We start from the raw sequence: 22,124 nt of genomic DNA, 5'->3' as shown, positions 1-22,124 counted from the left end.
TTTACAATCACCAAGTGCTTTGCTTGGAATTCTGTTGATTAGATATGTTGCAGTTAGCACAGCTTCACCCCAAAAACTTTTGTCTAATTTTGCACCATTTACCATAGCACGAGCTTTCGCTGTAATGGTTCTTATCCGCTCCGAAACACCATTCAACTGAGGTGTATGTGGCACTGTCAAATTATAACTTATTCCTTTATTAACGCAGAACTCACGCATTTCATTCGACAGGTATTCTCTACCGTTGTCAATGTATAAATTGACAATCTTGAAATTAAAATGAGCCTCGCTCTTTGCTACAAAATCTTTAAATACATTGAATACATCTGATTTATATTTTAACAAATAGGTTACACAATAATCTGTAAATTGATCTACGAAGATCACAAAATAATTTTTATCGTCTAGTGTAACTGGTTTAATGGGGCCACATACATCTGAATGTATTACAAACAAAGGTCGTTTTATATAACTTTTATCTTTAGATTGCTTAAATGGCAACCTAGCCTGTTTCCCATTTAAACATGACTCACAAACTTCATCTGATATTTTTAAGGTAACAAGAAGATTACTGTCATTAAATAAATTATTATTCTTTATTTCAAGCAATTTTGCATTGCTTATATGCCCCAACCTCTCATGCCATAATCGATAATTATTTTTGTTCCTAGCATCTACACTGTATGCTTGGAATTTACAGGTATATCCAACATACCTGTATATTTAACAACAATTACTCCATTTTTTGATATGGAGACAACACCACAGTCAAACTTAATTGACATCCCTGCCGGTTGCAGACGCTTGTCAGACATGAGGTTTCCTGCTGCCTCCTTGCAGTAAAGCACATCCTCCAGTGTGATATTGTGTCCATTGTGCAGCCGCACAATTCCACGCTTGGTGGCATATAAAAACTCGCCTTCTTTTGCCACAGCGATTTTAATTGGCTGCTCCAATTCGATGCAATCGGCGTACAGCGAGTCATCATTGATCAAATGATCCGTTGCACCAGAATCGAGTATAAAACCGAGTTCATTATTTATTTGATCACTCTTTGTCATTTTCCGCATCATAAATGCGAACCCGTGGCCCGATGCTGCAAGCTGAGCTTGTTTATTATGTTTATAATTTTCTTTATTTTGATTTAACCTTATAAACTGGTAACAGTCTTTTTTCATGTGCCCTTCTTTGCCACAGTGATGGCATTTAATGATACTTCTAGCTTTTCCCTTAAATAATATCTTTTGCCGTGTGTTTCTAGATCCAAACGTTTTACGAATATTAAAATTGTTATTATTTCTTACAACTGCCTTCATGACTTTACTACTTGTATCAGTACTTTCATTTCTTAATTTGGTCTCGTAGTCGAACAATTTATTTTTTACAAACGCTAATAATAGAGTTTCATCCGACAAAGTTTCGATTGCCGTGATGACACCATTATAGGTTGAAGGTAGAGTCTGCAGCAAATGTGCCACTTTGTCCATCTCATCCATTTTAGCGCCCGCCCCTAACAACTCACTCACTGTTTCATCAAAAATAACAAAATGACTCGAAAGTGTCATTTCACTTGAGAGTTTGAGTGTTATTAAACGTTTCCGTGCAGCTAATTGCGACGCAAGGCTTCTACGCTCATATATGGCGTCTAAATTCTTCAGAATATCACGTGCCGAAATGTCGCCTGGCGCGAAGTTTAGAAATGCGTCGCCTAAATATTGAATTAAAATGCTCTTCGCACATCGCTCTGCCTTTTTCCAATTATCATCTACTTCGTTAGGCATTATATTATCGACTACTTGGAGCACCTCTAATTCAGCAAACAAAGCTCTGATTCTAAATTTCCATATAGAATATTTCTCGCCACAAAACGGCTTAATATGTTGCTTATTTCTTTCCATTTTCTATGTATGTATATATTATACACACACACACTACAAAAAAAAAAAACTACACATGAGCGCACGCGGAACTAATTTTACAACTATTTGTTATTAATTTAATTTATTTAAATTGGCGTGGACTGGGCCAATAGCCTATTGGATAACTAGCTATGACAATTAGTAAACGAGTGACAGTACCAAGTTATATTTTTCTTTAAAGATTATTTATGTATTTCTTGATTACTTTTTGCTGCAACACCGGTCCACACACTCAATTCGAGATCACACAAAAGAAAGAGGAAGTGGACACTTCAAGTGTGACCAGACTAACTTTACATAATAATACTTAATATATCGATAGTATTATTTAATAGTATTTAATGTTATTATTTGAATGTGGGAATAGGCGTATTCCAACACGCCCCCCTCAAAAATAGCATTAATCATCAAAATCATAAAAATAAAAAAAATGTTTTCATCATTAAATCAAAAAGGTAACATTCAATTGTCATTCTAATGTGGTTGGTGTGCATTCTGGGAAGTGTTATGTGATCTAGCATTCGCTCTAAGGATACGGGGAAAACCCAGAAAAACCCGATCAGATCACTTTAAAATTAGATTAACATAAAATTAAATTACTTTAACAATTTATTGGTTCTTTTGGTTCAAATAAAAAAAAAATAAAAATTAAATATGAATTAATGTAATAAATTCGTTAATAAAGCATCATGTTCATGTTTTCCTTAAATTGGAATCATTCTTCTTGTAGTAGTCCTAATTTGTTCCGCAGTTCCGCAAATCTTCCAGCAGGTAGTGGCTTCGTGAAGATGTCAGCAAGTTGGTTGTCTGTATTAATATATAATATATATATATATATATATATATATATATATATATATATATACTATATAATATATACTCAAGAGAAATCTCATTAGTTTCTATCTGTTCTCTTGAAAAATGATATTTTATATCAATATGCTTTGCTCTTTTATGACATGAGGGATGCTATACAGCCTTCGTTGTCTTCATAAATTTTAATGGGTTTGTCGAGTTTAAGATTAATACTATTTAGAAGAGACTTTAGCCATAAAGCTTCTCTTACAGCTTCAAATAGGGCCATATATTCAGCTTCAGTTGATGAATTCTGTCTTTTTGTATTCCAACAAATTAAATTGGAATCGAACATTTTAAACAAATAACCCGTTGTACTTTTTCTATCAATCTCATTACTACCCCAATCGGAGTCTACATAGCCAACTAATGTATTTTCAAATGATGTATTCTTTTTAAATATGAGCTTCATATCAATAGTTCCCTTTAAATATCTAATAACCCTTTTTAAACATTGCCATAACTCAGCATTGTTCTTGCTACTATATCTACTCAAGATATTTACAGCGGCAGCTAAATCTGGTCGTGTACACAGCATTATGTACATTAAACAGCCAATAAGGTTACGACATGGAGCATTGCAGTCTTCATCTGAGTTAAGTAACTCATAATTTAGTTTATATAGTAATGGAGTACTGACTAAATTGCAACTATCCATGTTAAATTTATTTAAAATTCTTTTTACATATGCAGCTTGACTCAAATATATTTTGTCTTCAAACATTTATACTCTGATACCGATAAAATGTTTTATCTCATTTAAGTCAGTCATTCTAAATCTTTCGCTTAAATACTTTTTGAAATTATTCATTCTATCCATATCCCTTGTCGCTATTACTACATCATCAACATATAATAATACATATATGTTTTTCTTTATGTCACCTCTATCAAAAATATATATGCAACGATCCACGGGAGAGTTTACAAAATCGAATTCTTTCAATGCTTGCTCAAATACTTGAAACCAGCATCTAGCTGCTTGTTTGAGCCCATAAATGGCTTTGTTCAGTTTGCATACATGCCCAGCACCGCATTATACGCCCTGAGGAGGCCGCATATATATCTCCTCACTTAATGTACCATTGAGGAAAGCTGTTTTAACATCCATCTGATGGACTTTCAAATTAAACTGGACTGCCAATGATAGTACGAACCTAAAACTGGCAATTCTAGCAACGGGAGCAAATGTTTCTTCATAGTCTACTTGGTACTTTTGAGTAAATCCTCTTGCAACCGGTCTAGCTTTGTATTTTATTGGGACTCCTAGTTCATTATATTTAATGGAAAATACCCATCTACTGTCTACAATATTTTTGTTTTCTGGCTTCTTTATAATTGTCCAGGTGTTATTAATTTCATGGGCATTTAACTCTGTATTTATTGCCTCCTCCCAATCAGATTTATCATTCCTAAAATTTATTTCATCAAAAGAATTTGGAACTTCATCAAACATTATATGGGCATTTAATATAAATTTGTTAAAGCTTTTATCATGTTCTTTATAAGACACCTTCGGCTTAGACTTTAACCTCTCACTTTTTCTACTAATTATATTAGTATCCTTATTTTCTTCACGACAATTATCTGGCTGATCAGCTTTTTCACAATCCTTACTCTCATTCGGGATATATAATTCCTTACTATCATGCAGGAAATCAGTTTTTCTTTTCCTACTTTCATTCGGAAAATTCAGCTTTTCGCATTCCTTACTTTCATTCAGGATTTCACATTCCGTACTTTCATTCGGGAGATAAAACTGATCACATTCCTTACTCTCATTCAGGATTCCACATTCCGTACTATCATTCGGGAAATTAAGCTGATCAGATTCCTTACTCTCATTCAGGAATTCTTGTTGACTTCTTTCCTTACTCTCTTTCGGGAAATCTGTTTCAAATTTTACTTCTCTAGAATAAAGCATATTAGTCTCGTCTACGACAACATCTCTTGCAACAATAACTTTTCCTTTAATGACATCCCACAATTTGAGTCCATTTTGTTCATACCCTATCAAGATAGCTTTGAATGATTTTTCATCAAATTTACCTTTTTTAATTTTGTTGTGCACATACACGGTTGAACCGAACACTCTTAAAAACTTTAAATTGGGCTTTCTATTGTGCCACAGCTCATATGGGGTCATTTTACAATCACCAAGTGCTTTGCTTGGAATTCTGTTGATTAGATATGTTGCAGTTAGCACAGCTTCACCCCAAAAACTTTTGTCTAATTTTGCACCATTTACCATAGCACGAGCTTTCGCTGTAATGGTTCTTATCCGCTCCGAAACACCATTCAACTGAGGTGTATGTGGCACTGTCAAATTATAACTTATTCCTTTATTAACGCAGAACTCACGCATTTCATTCGACAGGTATTCTCTACCGTTGTCAATGTATAAATTGACAATCTTGAAATTAAAATGAGCCTCGCTCTTTGCTACAAAATCTTTAAATACATTGAATACATCTGATTTATATTTTAACAAATAGGTTACACAATAATCTGTAAATTGATCTACGAAGATCACAAAATAATTTTTATCGTCTAGTGTAACTGGTTTAATGGGGCCACATACATCTGAATGTATTACAAACAAAGGTCGTTTTATATAACTTTTATCTTTAGATTGCTTAAATGGCAACCTAGCCTGTTTCCCATTTAAACATGACTCACAAACTTCATCTGATATTTTTAAGGTAACAAGAAGATTACTGTCATTAAATAAATTATTATTCTTTATTTCAAGCAATTTTGCATTGCTTATATGCCCCAACCTCTCATGCCATAATCGATAATTATTTTTGTTCCTAGCATCTACACTGTATGCTTGGAATTTACAGGTATATCCAACATACCTGTATATTTAACAACAATTACTCCATTTTTTGATATGGAGACAACACCACAGTCAAACTTAATTGACATCCCTGCCGGTTGCAGACGCTTGTCAGACATGAGGTTTCCTGCTGCCTCCTTGCAGTAAAGCACATCCTCCAGTGTGATATTGTGTCCATTGTGCAGCCGCACAATTCCACGCTTAGTGGCATATAAAAACTCGCCTTCTTTTGCCACAGCGATTTTAATTGGCTGCTCCAATTCGATGCAATCGGCGTACAGCGAGTCATCATTGATCAAATGATCCGTTGCACCAGAATCGAGTATAAAACCGAGTTCATTATTTATTTGATCACTCTTTGTCATTTTCCGCATCATAAATGCGAACCCGTGGCCCGATGCTGCAAGCTGAGCTTGTTTATTATGTTTATAATTTTCTTTATTTTGATTTAACCTTATAAACTGGTAACAGTCTTTTTTCATGTGCCCTTCTTTGCCACAGTGATGGCATTTAATGATACTTCTAGCTTTTCCCTTAAATAATATCTTTTGCCGTGTGTTTCTAGATCCAAACGTTTTACGAATATTAAAATTGTTATTATTTCTTACAACTGCCTTCATGACTTTACTACTTGTATCAGTACTTTCATTTCTTAATTTGGTCTCGTAGTCGAACAATTTATTTTTTACAAACGCTAATAATAGAGTTTCATTCGACAAAGTTTCGATTGCCGTGATGACACCATTATAGGTTGAAGGTAGAGTCTGCAGCAAATGTGCCACTTTGTCCATCTCATCCATTTTAGCGCCCGCCCCTAACAACTCACGCACTGTTTCATCAAAAATAACAAAATGACTCGAAAGTGTCATTTCACTTGAGAGTTTGAGTGTTATTAAACGTTTCCGTGCAGCTAATTGCGACGCAAGGCTTCTACGCTCATATATGGCGTCTAAATTCTTCAGAATATCACGTGCCGAAATGTCGCCTGGCGCGAAGTTTAGAAATGCGTCGCCTAAATATTGAATTAAAATGCTCTTCGCACATCGCTCTGCCTTTTTCCAATTATCATCTACTTCGTTAGGCATTATATTATCGACTACTTGGAGCACCTCTAATTCAGCAAACAAAGCTCTGATTCTAAATTTCCATATAGAATATTTCTCGCCACAAAACGGCTTAATATGTTGCTTATTTCTTTCCATTTTCTATGTATGTATATATTATACACACACACACTACAAAAAAAAAAAACTACACATGAGCGCACGCGGAACTAATTTTACAACTATTTGTTATTAATTTAATTTATTTAAATTGGCGTGGACTGGGCCAATAGCCTATTGGATAACTAGCTATGACAATTAGTAAACGAGTGACAGTACCAAGTTATATTTTTCTTTAAAGATTATTTATGTATTTCTTGATTACTTTTTGCTGCAACACCGGTCCACACACTCAATTCGAGATCACACAAAAGAAAGAGGAAGTGGACACTTCAAGTGTGACCAGACTAACTTTACATAATAATACTTAATATATCGATAGTATTATTTAATAGTATTTAATGTTATTATTTGAATGTGGGAATAGGCGTATTCCAACAAAAATCAAGTGAACAGAAAATTTGTTTTTCCAACCCCACACTTCAATAAAAATATATGGGTATCTTCATATTTAGTTTTCAAAAATTTGTAGGTTTTATTCAAATATTTTTTCTTGTTTGAAATTACAAAAATGTGCTGTATTTTTTTCTTCTTTTTTTGTTGGAATTTTCGAGTTTTTTACGTTTAATATTTTAAATATTATTTACATTTAAATATCATAGTATGTATGTATATATAATTGTCGTATTGAATGAAATTTGATTTATACACATATTAAATTTGGTTTTTTTTCGATTTAAATGCAAATGCTCGTTGAAGTCTAGTTTGTAATTAACATGTTTATCGGTTTTTGTATTCGTAGATTTCTTTAGCATAATTTTTGGCGCTCACGCGTGCTCGGATCATCCTTCGTTATCATGTATATAATTTATTGTCATGCATGATAAAAGGAAAGTCGTGGGATTGGTTTGTGTAAATACGTATATTTTAAATACATTACGATATATATAACGAGTCTTAGGTCTATCAAAAATCACGCTTAAAGTTGTAATTTATTTTCTGTTACTTAATTGAAGTTTCGTTTTATTCTGGTTTGGTGATTTCGAATCGGACTTCGTTGAAAATCGTTTACGCTTATCGGGCCTGGTGTATATGTGTGTTTATATGTTCATAAGTAGATAGATATCGGTATGTCCTATAGCTTAAATTTGAACAACTGCTAATGAGAATGAGTCACGACTCAGCACACTCGTTAATATTTATGCTAGATGCTAAAATGCGTAATTCCTACTACTTAATATCGATAAAACGTACTACAAAATAATATTTTGAGAGTGTTCTGTTGTTTTTGTTTTCGTTTTGTTTTGTTTCTACCAATGCTGCTGTTGTGGTTGTTGGTTTTTTGGTTGGGGGTTTCTGGTTAAATGGGGTGTTGGAGGGCAAGCATTTTTGTAGAGCGGGTTGGCGCACCTGCCCCATGGCCAAACCAATAGCCAGGGCCCAAGATTGATGTTCGGGCCCGGGACTCAGAGTTGGTTACGTGGCGGACGTGTGGCTTGCGTGTTCTCTGAGTATCTCGGTTTGTGATTGGTGATGCCAACGTATCCAGGTACTGATCACAGCCTTCGAGCGCCGCATGCAAATGTCTTTTTCCAAAACACATTCAACATGTTTCCTCCATTTGCGCTCCGTAATAATCAACGTCATATAGTAATAATTATAAAAATAAAATAAAAATAATATATAATAAAATCCAATACAAAATGCAATAAAACCTGCAACAGCCAACAACCAAACAAACCAAATGCTTCTATCATACGAAGTCCAGATCTGTGTGGTAATTATGTTTGATGTATGTCAATCAGTCTAGCTGGGTTTGGCTGGGTTTGGTTGGAGTGTTGCCGTCTTTGACGCTCTGCATAGCCTAGTAGGTCTGTGGAGGAGAGGAGAGAAAACACAGCGTGGAATGAGCATGCGGTAAATACAGGTTATTATTATACTACATAGAGAACTGTTGAAGTTGGGTTGGGAAAATCTCAAAATTTATCTAGATCATTATCATAATGAACTAATAGTTTGGGATACATTTTCCCAAACATGTAATTGGCGGTTTGGAGAATATATTTGTGAAATATTCTCTTTTCTCAATATCCAATATCTCAATGACCATAAGATCTTACCACTGGAGGATAGGACATGTATTTGTCACTCATGTTAAAGTAGGAGCCATCGGCTGGTGGCGCCGGCGATAGTGACGATATGTAGCTGCCCTTGATCACCAGCGAGGAGGCCGGCGACGGCGATGGTATGTACAGACCATTCGAGATCAGCATATGGTCATCCTTGGAGCGCATGGGCATTCCGTCAATCATGCCAGTGGCACTGTTGCGTTGGCTATGCCGCTTGGGGTTTGGCAGTGTTCGCGTGAAGTCCAGGTTGCACATTGGATAGTGGGGTGTGCACATGGAGCTCTCCTGGTACTTGGGAGGATACGCCGTCGACTGGATAATGTCCACGTTCTCCACCAGATAGGTCGATGCGGCCGCCTTCTTCTGTACATCCGCCTGCAAAGCAGTGATGGGCAGCTGGTTAGGATTGGGCGACTGGTCAGTGGATGGACTCGTCATGGATGTTGTTGTGGGAGCTCTTACCTTATAGACTGACTGGTTGTCGTCCTTGGAGTAGACATCATCGTTGCTGGGCTCCGCTTCGCCCTGGGACTTGTTCTGGCGCCGTATCACGAACCAAGCAACGAGGGCTGCATTGAGGACCAGCAGCACCATGGCCGCCGACGTGATGCCGATGATCATGACATTAGGCAACTCGTCCTTTTCCGTGTACTCCGCGGAATGGGGCTGGGAACCCTTGCTGAGGGAGAGCTTAATGTCGGGCATGAATTTGCTACCTCCAGCCTCATTCGCCGCCATTACGGAGATGTAGTAGGTGGCGCCTGGCTTGAGGCCATCCAGCGTGATGTTCAGGTTGCCAGGCTTGGCGTCGACATACTTGTACTTGTCCTCCCCGTGCTGCTTCAGGCGCAATCGGTAGTAGGTCTGCATGCCTTCGTCGAAGCCTGGACTCCACATCAGCTCCACTCCCGTGTCGGAGACATTTCCCACCCTCAACTGCAGGGGAGTGTCTGGCCGGCTGGGTTTACTGAATTCTAGTGTTGTACTCGCCTGCCCCAGGGCGTTGCGCACCACGCACTCGTACTGCCCGTAGTCATCCGCTGAGGTATTCTCAATAAGCAAGGCAGACTCGTAGTTCAGGGCATCCACTTGACGGTCCAGGGTTTTGAACTTGTTGCGGCGCTGCATCTTCAGGTCCTTGCCGTGTCGCCGCCAAATAAAACTGGGCTGGGGGGACGCTAGGGCTCGGCAAATGAGCTGCGCCCTGACTCCGAGGCGAGCTGCATAGCGGGTGAAGGCGGGCGTATGGTCTATCTCCGGGGCAGCTTTTGGTAGAAAGGGAAGGCAATACGTAGGACTGATCTTAAGGCTTTCTTGGCCATTACTTACTTTGCACTACTAGGAGTACATTCTCCGCGGCTGGTGGTCCCCGCTTGTTGTCCACGATGCACGTGATGTTCCCGATGTCGCTGCGCTCCACACTTGCAATCTGCAGCAGAGCTGTGCCGTTCTCGAAACTAGAGGTGGTGCGAGAACTGAGGTCATAGCCATCCCTTGTCCAGCGAACATGAGAGGCATCCAGTGGACGCGCTTGGATGTGGCAGGCCAAAACCGCTGGCTGGCCGGCCATGTAGCTCTGACCCTCACTGACCGAGCTGATGGTGGGGGCATCTAAGACGGACGAAAGACTTAGCATCGCTTGGAGGGGGCCTATTAAATCTATTTTTACTCACATTCTACAGCCACTTGGATCTCCTGCAGAGAGGTTCCTTGACTATTAAGCGCCTCGCAGATATAAACACCCGCATCATTTCGACTGAGCCGACTTATATTCAGACGCGGTCCATCGGAGATCAATCGCTGTCCGCTCAGCTTATTGGTGGTAATAGGCAGACCATCCTTGGTCCAGGTATAGCTGATCGACATGGGGTTACCGCTGCCGACAAGCTCCACATGGAAGGGGGCACCTTCAACACCCACGAAGGTGGTCGTCTGAGAGCCCTCGAACTTGGGCGGATCTGGGGAAAGAAGTTGGAGCTCCAATTCTCTGTCAGGGTTGCACTTCTACTTACAGAGAATATCCAAGCTGATGGTCTCGTGCACGCTCCGTTGCAAGACCTCGCTGTGACTCTGACACGTATAGATTATACCATCGAGATCCTTGGTGATGTTCACATACATCTCCAGGGTCGAAACCGATCCGCCCCAGAGGCCTGGCTTGTTGGCTAGGTTGAGACCCTCGACGGGAATGCCATCCTTCCACCAGCTTATCTTGGCTGGCGGATTGCTGGAGCTGGAGTCGCAGATGAGTTTTGCGCGGATGCCGGGTACCAGGTTTTCTGGCGCCACACTGATCTTGACAGTCTCGGGGGGAACTAAGGGCGGAGTTGGTTCATTTGAGTCATGGTCAGGGCTCAGGGTCTTGGGTCACTTACAATGGACACCCAACGTCTTGGTGGCAAAGAGCGGTATGTCAATGGCTGCGTTCTGGACCTCGCACTTGTAGATAGCATTGTTGTCGGAGGCATTCACCAAGAGCGACAGCTCGGAGACTATCTTGCTGTCCACCACCTTGGCGGGTCCGTTCACGCGCTTGTCGTTCTTGTACCACTGGAGTGTGGGCGGCGGATTGCCGCCGGCGGAGCTGCATTGCAGTTTCAGTATGGATCCGGCGATGAGTATGTCGCCATCGTTGTAGCCCGTCAACAAGAGTGGTGATGGAGCGTCTAGGGAGGGCATAACGATATTCCAAATAAGTAAGCTTCTTTGGCGGCAACGTTTCGTGGACTTACATAATACATTTACGGTGTGGGAGCCAACCACGTTCTGGGTGAGTTCTGTGTTCAAGGCATGACAGACGGCAGTGAAGGTGCGACTCTGGGAGTCGATGCTCAGGCTGATGTTGGAGCTGCTCACCCAGCCGCCGTCGGAGCTGCTGGTCGTCTTGTAAGTGCCATTAACCAGTGGGCGGCCGTTCATAGACCAGCTAATGCGGGCCGGCGGATTCGAGGGAGCCGTCACGCATCCAAGTTCCACAGAGTCGCCGACCTTGGCTCGGTTGGCGCCACTCAGGTAAACATCCTTGGGTGCATCTGTGAAGGGTTTCGTGTAAAGTTGAGAATGGACCAAACTACGGGAGGACTCCTAAAACTTACACAAGACCGTCAGGTTGAGTTCGGCGCGCAGGGGTGAAGTTGCCAGTAGATTCTTTGCCTCACACACCAAATTCGCCCCATTGTCCTCGGCCGAGGCTGTGAACTTGTACACGCTCTCCGACAGACGTCCTGAGGTGCGCTGTGGCGAGTTGATGGCCACACCATTCCGATACCACACCAGCTGTGCGGGAGGATTACCGCCGCGACTGCGACAAGCGATTTGCATTTCCTGCCCCCGATGGAGGCTCTCACCTTGACTGTAACCCTCAAAGAATGGTGGACCGGGCGGATCTGCAGGGTGAGGGTGAGAGCGTTCAATGAACATTCAGGGCTCGGGGGTGGCGGTGCAAACAATGGACTTACACAGCACAGAAAGCTGGACCTGGGCTCGCATGGGTACGTCGGGGGGCAGTGCTTTGTGACGGGCCTCGCAGGAGTACTCCTTGTAGTCGTCATCGGATCGTGGCTGCAGATGCAGTGTCGAACTGGTCGTAAATCGTTTGGGAGACGTCTGATTCACAGAGACAATGGGAACTGCCATGGGAAAACAGCTTTTAGAATTCCAATCGGACACTTTGGACCTGCCTTAGGAACTTCGGACTTACCCATTGTAATCGGTACTTCGCCCTGGTACCAGACAATCTCCGCCGCCGGATTGGCGTTCTCGGCGATGCAGTGCAGCGTCAGGTTTTGTCTCTCCACAACCTCCACCTTGGCGTTCCGGGCAAAGCCCTCGATGACAATGCTACTGGGTGCGGCCACGATGCTTAGCTTGGCGTTGGCTCGAATAGCTGGATTTCCAGCAGCAGGTCCCACCTGGCACTGATACTCCGCATCGTCCTCCAGACTGGCGTTCTTCACCTGCAAATTGTAGATACCGTGCTGGGCATCCACCAGCACCGAGTAGCGAGGAAATCCGGGTATGACCGCTGAAAACCCGAGTGCAAAGCCGTCCTTGGTCCACTGCACTTTCCCAGCTCGGGCGGACACTTCGCAGCGCAGGAGGGTGTCCGTGCCCTCGAGTATTTGCAGATCGTGCGGCGTTATGCGGAACCTCTGCACAGCAGGTAGCGATGCGGCCGTAGTCGGGGCCGTAACTGTTGCCAGGCTGCTGCCACTGCTGCAGCCGATAGAAGCTGAGGGAGAGAGAAGGGAATTCGCATGGTTAATCGGCACGTTTGACATTTGCTCACGTAGTTTGCCAAGTGCACCGGCAATGGGAACAGTTCAATTGGCATCGGAATCGACATCGGCCTGTCAGAGCCAGAGCGAGAGTCAGAGAACGGCCCGGAGTCAGAGTCGGAGGCAGCGGCAGCGGCAGGCAACGTTGCACAGTCACCCAGTTTTACGGCCCACACATAAAATACACATTAGCCCCGACGACGAGGCTCAGTCACATCGCACTAATATGGAACAACTTTTTTCTCCTCTGCTTCCTTTCTGCCCCGATGTGTCAAGGTACTACTCTCAGGCTGTCATTGAGACATGGATATGTCGGGCTGGTCTGTCCGTTCGTCCCTCCATCAGTCGGCCTTTTTCTGTTTTCTGTCTTCTATCTTCTGTGTTCTCTCCGGCCTCGCAGTCTGTTCGACGCTGTATCGGCCCACACCTATCCCAAAGTAGGTCTACAGCTTGTGGCTCATTAGCATTAAAATGTCTTAAAGAAACGACCCGGCCACGTTCGATACCAAATTGAACTGCCTACTCACTCAGTCTTAGACGAAGAGTGTTGTGCGTGTGTCTGGGTCTCGCCGACCTAATCAGCATTAGAGCAATCTACATAGGTAATATAAAAGCATTGATAACACACATGCACACGCACACTGGGACGAGGCTATGGGTAACTGTAGTCCACGATATCGCCCACGTATGGGTAAAAGAACTGCGGAGAAAGTTTTGCCATAAGAGTGGATGAACACACAAAAACCAAACCGCTATGAAATTACTCTTCATAAGTCATTTCTCAGACACGTTCTTTGTTAGGTCTGTACGATTATGGACTAATAAATTATTTAGCTAAGCACAGCTGTCACCCTATCTATTAATAAATAACTCTTCGGAAAGATTCTCTAATGAATTAGCCATTTATCAAGCACTAATCTCCAATAACATGTTTAATTCCCGATCCAAACAAGTTTAATTCATTTTCAGCGAACATTACTCAATTAAACAGGTTAAGGTGAATGGCGGAACAATTATATCCCACACCATCCGCTCTCGAGCCACTGTGCGCACTGCGGGCGCTGCGTGAGTCGGACTCGGAGCCTACAAATGGCTCGACAAATAAAAAAAGTAAACATTTCTGTCGTGGACTTCATCAGTGGATTAGTTGATTATTTGTCGTAGAAGACAACGGACATGGGGAGCTGAAGATCCAGCTATAAGATGGTCTTGAAACGACCCCTTCCCTTCCCCCAAATGTAGGGTGATGGGAGCGGATATGGATTTGGTCACAGCGGATATGTGGAGATGTGGCGGCCACCCACAGCTCGTGTTGGTTGGTTGCCTGGATGGTTGGTTGGTTGGTCGGTTGGTCGGTTGTCATTTGCTTTTGAGGGCGCCTCCATTTGCATTCTGCGTTTTCTGCTGGCCAAAGTTCAAGCAATTAAGCCAAGCGACAGTTGACCAACTCTGCACAGGCAGAACACTTCCTGCGGCAATTAACCGACGACAAAATCCAACAAAAAGCAGCACAACTTGTCAGGTTTTTGCACTGACAATGACGACAAAAACAGGGAAAACTGAGACCCAGCCCAGACCAGCCCATCCCATGCCATCACAGCCCCGAACAGACCGGGCCAACAACAAACCGACCAGCAATGTGCATACGAGTACAACTCATTTAGTGCCATTACGGTAGGAAGACAGGGCCCAGGGAGGAAGACGGGCAGAAGGACGGGCCCACAGTTACGACCGACGGGAGTCGGGTAGATGTGGATGGCCAAGAGGGCAACAAAATGTTGGTAGGAAACCAACCCCGAGTGCACGAACAAAAGACAATAAGCAGTGGGTAATTGTCACACATATGAACGCCAGGATGGTGGCAACAAAGAAATCCTTGAAGTGTGACAGTAGGAAGCAAAGAAGCACCAGAAGCAGAGGCAGAAGCAGCAGCAGCAGCAGCAGAAAAGGAACATGAACAAGAAAAAGGAAAAGCAAAAGAAAAGATATGAAAGAGAGTACAAAATGCACTCTGTCAAGTGGAGTAGAGTGCACAGTAAATGAAAGATGAGCAGAGGGCCAACCGGCTTACCGTTTCATTCATGGGTTCCTTCGGCCAACAGCCCCGTTCTGGCCAGTGGTCAAGACGGGGCCAGTAATTGTCAACTGGGCCCACAAATTGTACACAAGCTACACTAACTTCTTAACCGCAAAACCCACGTTCACAGCCGATGATCATGTCGATGCCTGTGCCTGTTCTTGTGCCTATCAGGGTACACTCCATATCCTGTGCTCGCTTTGAGCCTATGCCAATGTCTCTTCCTGGCCACAAGTTAAGTGAGTGTGCCCGGCCTCAAAAGCTGGCTAATAGTTTCTGAACTATGTCCTGGCTGGGCTAGAGATGGTTGCATTTCAGAGTGAGGACACGCACGAGGACAGTGGTGTGGCACGCAATCATTCTAATCATTTTCAATTCTATGATCCTGCACATCTCTAGCGAGTACGACGTGTGGCATTGGCCAGCGAAACGCAACGCATCGCCGGATGTCGCACTAATGGTCAACGCAACGTACTCGAAGGTCCCGGCCCAGCCGGCTCTGGCCTCTCCCTGCGGCCCACTGGCAGCTCCTTCGTGTATCGGCCAAAGCTGGGGCCTTCTGGCTGCTTTGTAAGTTAAACTATCTACAAGTCATTAACTCATACAAAGCCCAGAGTCTGTCGCCCAGCGCTGGCACTGGGAGTCTCTCTGGGAGACCCTGGCACAGGCAAGTTCGGGTCTAGAGACAGAGAGAGAGAGCGAGAGACAATCCAGAGTGAAGTAGTCTCTGGACCAACGCAAATTTAGCTCCTATACGCCTTTTGTTTTTCCTCTTTCCATCCTTTTTCCTTCCCTTTTTCTTCTCCTTATCGAGACCAGTTTCCAGTTGTATTTCGCCTCTCTACCTCTTTCGCTTCTCGGTGCGGGGATCTCTGTGTGTGTTTGAATCTTTGGGGCAACTTCAGCGCGTTAATGGACAATATTGTGGCATATCACAGGAAATCGGGTGAGGTTTTTTTTCTTGCTGTTGCTGTTTCTGTGGCTGGAGTTGTTGGAGTGTGTGGCGGTGGTGCACACTCCTTTTAGCCGGCAGGACACTTAGCCTGTACAACAGCTACAACAACAACAACAACAACGTTTTGACAAAATTTACGGGCACATAAATCTCCTCTCTGGGTTTTGCGGCTTTGCGTTATAAATTTAATTAAATTTTTTTGTTTGTTCTGCTGCGCCTCTCAACCATTTTTTGTGGGTGCTAACTGAACAAATGTCTTTTATTAAATTGATTAAAACGGCTCTGTGTGTGTCAAATTTGTTGCCAGCCATGTTAAGCCCCCGGCAAAGTGTTTCAAATTGTTTTAAATGTCAAGGGAAAGGATTTCAGCCTGGCCATAACAATTATTTTCAACAGGGGTTGGCTTGAAGAGGCCAATCACATGTGATGTGGCTTATCATCCGCTCTGCTGGCTTCATTCTCAAGCGGTTCTGAGTCTCTCTGGCAGTGGGCTTTCCCTCTTCTAAGAAATTTGTCTGTGGTAGAGACAGTCGGCCTTTGAGTGGTAATCCAATCGAAGTGAGTTGACAAATTGTGGCAAGCATTTCAGAGTAGATTTGGCTATCATGCAGGGCCCTCATTCTAAGATTTCACAGCGATTTATCAGCTTTAAGGCCCTTGGAATTGGAGATCTATTTAGAGAATATCTTATCTAATAGTAGAATCCACACCGATTCCGTTTGAATGCATTAACTTTAATTATTTTCTGCTTCATGAGCATTTTAGATGAACACGAACCCTCGATGGAGATGTGACCTCTCCGCTCTGGCCCACAGTTTCGGGACTTTCATCTTTAATTAATTATAACAAAAATGCCTTCCCCTTTCGGTTCTGTCAACTATTTTTCGACTTTGCCATAGAAATATTTATACAAAAATCGCAGTCCAAGCCGCATCCCCAAAAAGAGTAGCAATTTATGTTTTTTTATACCCGATACTCAAAATGAGTATTGGGGTATATTAGATTTGTGGTAAAAGTGGATGTGTGTAACGTCCAGAAGGAATCGTTTCCGACCCCATAAAGTATATATATTCTTGATCAGCATCAATAGCCGAGTCGATTGAGCCCTGTCTGTCTGTCCGTCTGTCCGTCCGTCCGTCCGTCCGTCCGTCCGTCCGTCCGTCCCCTTCAGCGCCTAGTGTTCAAAGACAATAAGTAATAAGACAATGTCACTGCTACAAAAATATTTCAAAACTTCGCCCCGCCCACTTCCGCCCCCACAAAAGACGAAAATCTGTGGCATCCACATTTTTAAAGATACGATAAAACCAAAAACGCAGAATCGTAGAGGATGACTATATGTTTTAGAATGTAAGATCTCAACCAGATCGTATAATTATTATAGCCAGAATCAAGAAAACAATTTCATTCTTTCTCGCTCTGTCTCTCTCTAACACACAGGTTTCATGGTCGGTTTTGCCAATTGCAAAATATGAGTTCAAGGATCTCAGAACCTATAAGAGCCAGCGCAACCAAATTTGGTATCCACACTCCTGTGATATCGGACCTTGACCGTTTCGTGTCCAAATTTCGCCACACCCCCTTCCGCCCCCGCAAAGGACGAAAATCTGGGGCATCCACAAATCTCAGAGACTATTAAGGCTAGAGTAACCAAATTTGGTATCCACACTTCTGTTAGATCTCACTATAAAACGTATATCTCAGAATTTCGCCTTACCCCCTTCCGCCGCCACAAAGAACGAAAATCTGTTGCATCCACAATATTGCACATTCGAGAAAACTAAAAACGCAGAATCATAGATAATGACCATATCTATGAGATTGCTGAATCTGGATCAGATCAGATCATTTTTATAGCCAATAGGATCAAATCAATTTGCAGTGGCTACGCAGCCACCGACGTCACGCTCAGACTGATTTTCTGTCTCTCTCGCACGCACTCTTTGTCGTGTCGTTTAATATTAGCGGCGTCTGCCGGAGGAGAGCCATACTAACTAAGTATCGGGTATAAATGTAGAGTTGCGGTGTCCGCAGCAACTCACAACGTTCCCGCTCGTTATACCCGATACTCAAAATGAGTATTGGGGTATATTAGATTTGTGGTAAAAGTGGATGTGTGTAACGTCCAGAAGGAATCGTTTCCGACCACATAAAGTATATATATTCTTGATCAGCATCAATAGCCGAGTCGATTGAGCCCTGTCTGTCTGTCCGTCTGTCCGTCCGTCCGTCCGTCCGTCCGTCCGTCCGTCCGTCCGTCCGTCCGTCCCCTTCAGCGCCTAGTGCTCAAAGACTATAAGAGATAGAGCAAAGATGTTTTGGATCCAGACATCTGTGATATGTCACTGCTACAAAAATATTTCAAAACTTTGCCCCGCCCACTTCCGCCCCCACAAAGGACGAAAATCTGTGGCATCCACATTTTTAAAGATACAATAAAACCAAAAAACGCAGAATCGTAAAGGATGACTATATGTTCTAGAGTGTAAAATCTCAACCAGATCGTATAATTATTATAGCCAGAATCAAGAAAACAATTTCATTCTTTCTCGCTCTGTCTCTCTCTAACACACAGGTTTCATGGTCGGTTTTGCCAATTGCAAAATATGAGTTCAAGGATCTCAGAACCTATAAGAGCCAGCGCAACCAAATTTGGTATCCACACTCCTGTGATATCGGACCTTGACCGTTTCGTGTCCAAATTTCGCCACACCCCCTTCCGCCCCCGCAAAGGACGAAAATCTGGGGCATCCACAAATCTCAGAGACTATTAAGGCTAGAGTAACCAAATTTGGTATCCACACTTCTGTTAGATCTCACTATAAAACGTATATCTCAGAATTTCGCCCCACCCCCTTCCGCCCCCACAAAAAACGAAAATCTGTTGCATCCACAATATTGAACATTCGAGAAAACTAAAAACGCAGAATCATAGATAATGACCATATCTATCAGATTGCTGAATCTGGATCAGATCAGATCATTTTTATAGCCAATAGGATCAAATCAATTTGCAGTGGCTACGCAGCCACCGACGTCACGCTCAGACTGATTTTCTGTCTGTCTCGCACGCACTCTTTGTCGTGTCGTTTAATATTAGCGGCGTCTGCCGGAGGAGAGCCATACTAACTAAGTATCGGGTATAAATGTAGAGTTGCGGTGTCCGCAGCAACTCACAACGTTCCCCCTCGTTTCTTATGGTTTTGCTGAAAACTGAAAGTATTTTGCGTCCTGGTCATGCGGGTTTTGGCAATTAGTTAAATTAAGTCGAGGCTGGAATTTGTCAGAAATGTCAGCGGAATTGTATATTTAAATCCACCTATACACTAAACCGCAGGGCATGCAATAGTACTCGCATGAAGCTTTAGTCCAAAACTGATTTCAATGTTTTAAAGCTGGCAAAAGGTAAAATAATAATGGAAAAAACTATAAAAGCCCCATCAAAAATTAAATAAGAGGATAAAAATCCATTTTTTCCGGTGCTGGGATTCGTAAAAATGGGAAACGCAGAGAGAACTGTAATAGATTTTGATGATTTTACGACTGTAAGCCAATCAACGAAACCGCTCACTGGTCCGGTTGTCAGTCGCCTCCCCCCCTCGACCAACCAGTTTTGTCAACTGCCGATTGCGTGGGTAAAGAGATTTTGAACACCCACAACAAAAGCAATAACAGAAAGTTAAAAAAAAAATTGACAAATTTTATTAGTCATAAATTGATAATAATAAAACTTGTAGAGAGCACCTAGCCAAAGCCGGCTCGGACGGCTCTGAACTCAGGCTCTATGAAAATAAATTAGTCCGTGAGGAGATAGAAAGAAATGGAATGTTATGCGCGGCACCTTAAAATATGCAAGAAAATATTATTTAGTAGGATCGTAAAACTTGGCGGGATTCGAATGGATAAAGTTTGCCCTGCCAGTGCAAATTAATTTAGATCTCTTCTCGTCTCTTCGTATCCCGGAAAAGTTTAATATTCCACGTTGGGATCACAGCACTCTGGGGAATAACTGCTGGTCTTTAGGCACAACTTGCACACACACACACTCATACACTTTCATAGAGAGAGAGAGAGATCCATTTGAATGAGAAATCTAGCTGTACAAAGGTAGTAAAACGAGGTGGAACGTTGTGAGTTGCTGCGGACACCGCAACTCTACAGTTATCCCCGATACTAAGTCAGTATGGCTCTCCTGCGGCAGACGCCGCTAATATTGAACCACACGACAAAGAGTGCGTGCGAGAGAGACAGAAAATCAGTCTGAGCGTGACGTCGGGCGCTGCGTAGCCACTGAAAATTGATTTCTTTCTTTTGGCTACAAAAATGATCCGATCTAATCCAGATTCAGCAATCTGATAGATATGGTCATTATCTATGATTCTGCGTTTTTAGTTTTCTCGAATGTGCAATATTGTGGATGCAACAGATTTTCGTCTTTTGTGGGGACGGAAGGGGGTGGGGCGAAATTCTGAGATAAACGTTTTATAGTGAGATCTAACAGAAGTGCGGATACCAAATTTGGTTACTCTAGCCCTAATAGTCTCTGAGATTTGTGGATGCCCCAGATTTTCGTCCTTTGCGGGGGCGGAAGGGGGTGTGGCGAAATTTGGACACGAAACGGTCAAGGTCCGATATCACAGGAGTGTGGATACCAAATTTGGTTGCTCTGGATCTTATAGGTTCTGAGATCCTTGAACTCATATTTTGCAATTGGCAAAGCCGACCATGAAACCTGTGTGTTAGTGAGAGACAGAGCGAGAAAGAATGAAATTGTTTTCTTGATTCTGGCTATAATAATTATACGATCTGGTTGAGATTTTACACTCTAGAACATATAGTCATCCTCTACGATTCTGCGTTTTTGGTTTTATCGTATCTTTAAAATTGTGGATGCCACAGATTTTCGTCCTTTGTGGGGGCGGAAGTGGGCGGGGCGAAGTTTTGAAATATTTTTGTAGCAGTGACATATCACAGAAGTCTGGATCCAAAACATCGTTGCTCTAGCTCTTATAGTCTTTGAGCACTAGGCGCTGAAGGGACGGATGGACGGACGGACGGACGGACAGACGGACAGACAGACAGGGCTCAATCGACTCGGCTATTGATGCTGATCAAGAATATATATACTTTATGGGGTCGGAAACGATTCCTTCTGGACGTTACACATATCCACTTTTACCACAAATCTAATATACCCCAATACTCATTTTGAGTATCGGGTATAATTAGCAGCAAGCATCATAAAAACATTTGACACAATCTATAAAAAATACCTCAACATATTGCAATTTCCAAAGATACATTTCATTGATGCGACCTGAGTATTCAAATATATTTAATACACACACTCAATCGTATTTTCTACAACCATTAGGTTAGGTTAGGTTGAGGCGGCTGCCGGGCTCGCTCGGAACCCGTCACACTTAGGCCGGTTTCGGCCCGTTGTGATACCGCATAGGATCATTTCCTTCCTGCGTTGTGAGACTTCCTGTCAGCAATTATCCCAGCCAGATGCTCTCACAAAGTTCGCTATCCTCCTGGGACATAGTTTGGACATCTCTGAGATGTCGTGTAGAAAGGCTGAGCCCAGGTGCTGTAGCCTTCTTCTGCTGAGAGCTGGGCAGGAGCAGAACAGATGTTCCACTGTCTCCTCCTCTTCCTCGTCTCTACAGCTGCGACAAAAATCGTTATGTGGGGCCCCCAGCCTGTTAGCGTGGGTGCCTATTAGCCAGTGTCCCGTGAGGGAACGTGTGACCACGCTGCACCTTTTCCTGCTTAACTTGAGGAGCTCGGAGGTGCGCTTCATGTCCATGGTCGGCCATGTTTGCCGAATTGTGCGACATCGTGGCACTGTTTGCCACATATCGTTGTTTAGTCGCTTGTATTGCTCCCTTATAATGAGCTTAC

At 42.8% G+C, this 22,124-nt stretch overlaps 1 protein-coding gene across 2 annotated transcripts in view; it reads right to left on the bottom strand.

Moving 5' to 3' along the window:
- Window positions 1–7,503: 7,503 nt before the first annotated feature.
- Window positions 7,504–22,124, bottom strand: part of LOC117190224 (nephrin-like) — a 35,941-nt gene continuing 21,320 nt past the window's right edge. The window contains exons 2-12 of one of the 2 annotated variants that reach the window (XM_033395274.1): window positions 12,609–13,139; window positions 12,367–12,537; window positions 12,004–12,294; window positions 11,641–11,940; window positions 11,284–11,574; window positions 10,921–11,223; window positions 10,582–10,866; window positions 10,238–10,519; window positions 9,371–10,173; window positions 8,900–9,304; window positions 7,504–8,652 (exon numbers count right to left, since the gene is read on the bottom strand). In XM_033395274.1, the coding sequence (XP_033251165.1) occupies window positions 8,644–8,652; window positions 8,900–9,304; window positions 9,371–10,173; window positions 10,238–10,519; window positions 10,582–10,866; window positions 10,921–11,223; window positions 11,284–11,574; window positions 11,641–11,940; window positions 12,004–12,294; window positions 12,367–12,537; window positions 12,609–13,139 (3,671 nt within the window). In that variant the 3' untranslated portion in view covers window positions 7,504–8,643. The remainder of the gene's footprint in view (window positions 8,653–8,899; window positions 9,305–9,370; window positions 10,174–10,237; window positions 10,520–10,581; window positions 10,867–10,920; window positions 11,224–11,283; window positions 11,575–11,640; window positions 11,941–12,003; window positions 12,295–12,366; window positions 12,538–12,608; window positions 13,140–22,124) is intronic. The other variant, XM_033395275.1, reaches the window with a different exon arrangement.

This window comes from Drosophila miranda (assembly GCF_003369915.1).
Source record: "Drosophila miranda strain MSH22 chromosome Y unlocalized genomic scaffold, D.miranda_PacBio2.1 Contig_Y1_pilon, whole genome shotgun sequence".
NCBI classification, from domain to species: domain Eukaryota; kingdom Metazoa; phylum Arthropoda; class Insecta; order Diptera; family Drosophilidae; genus Drosophila; species Drosophila miranda.
This window is presented reverse-complemented; position numbering and strand designations above follow the sequence as displayed.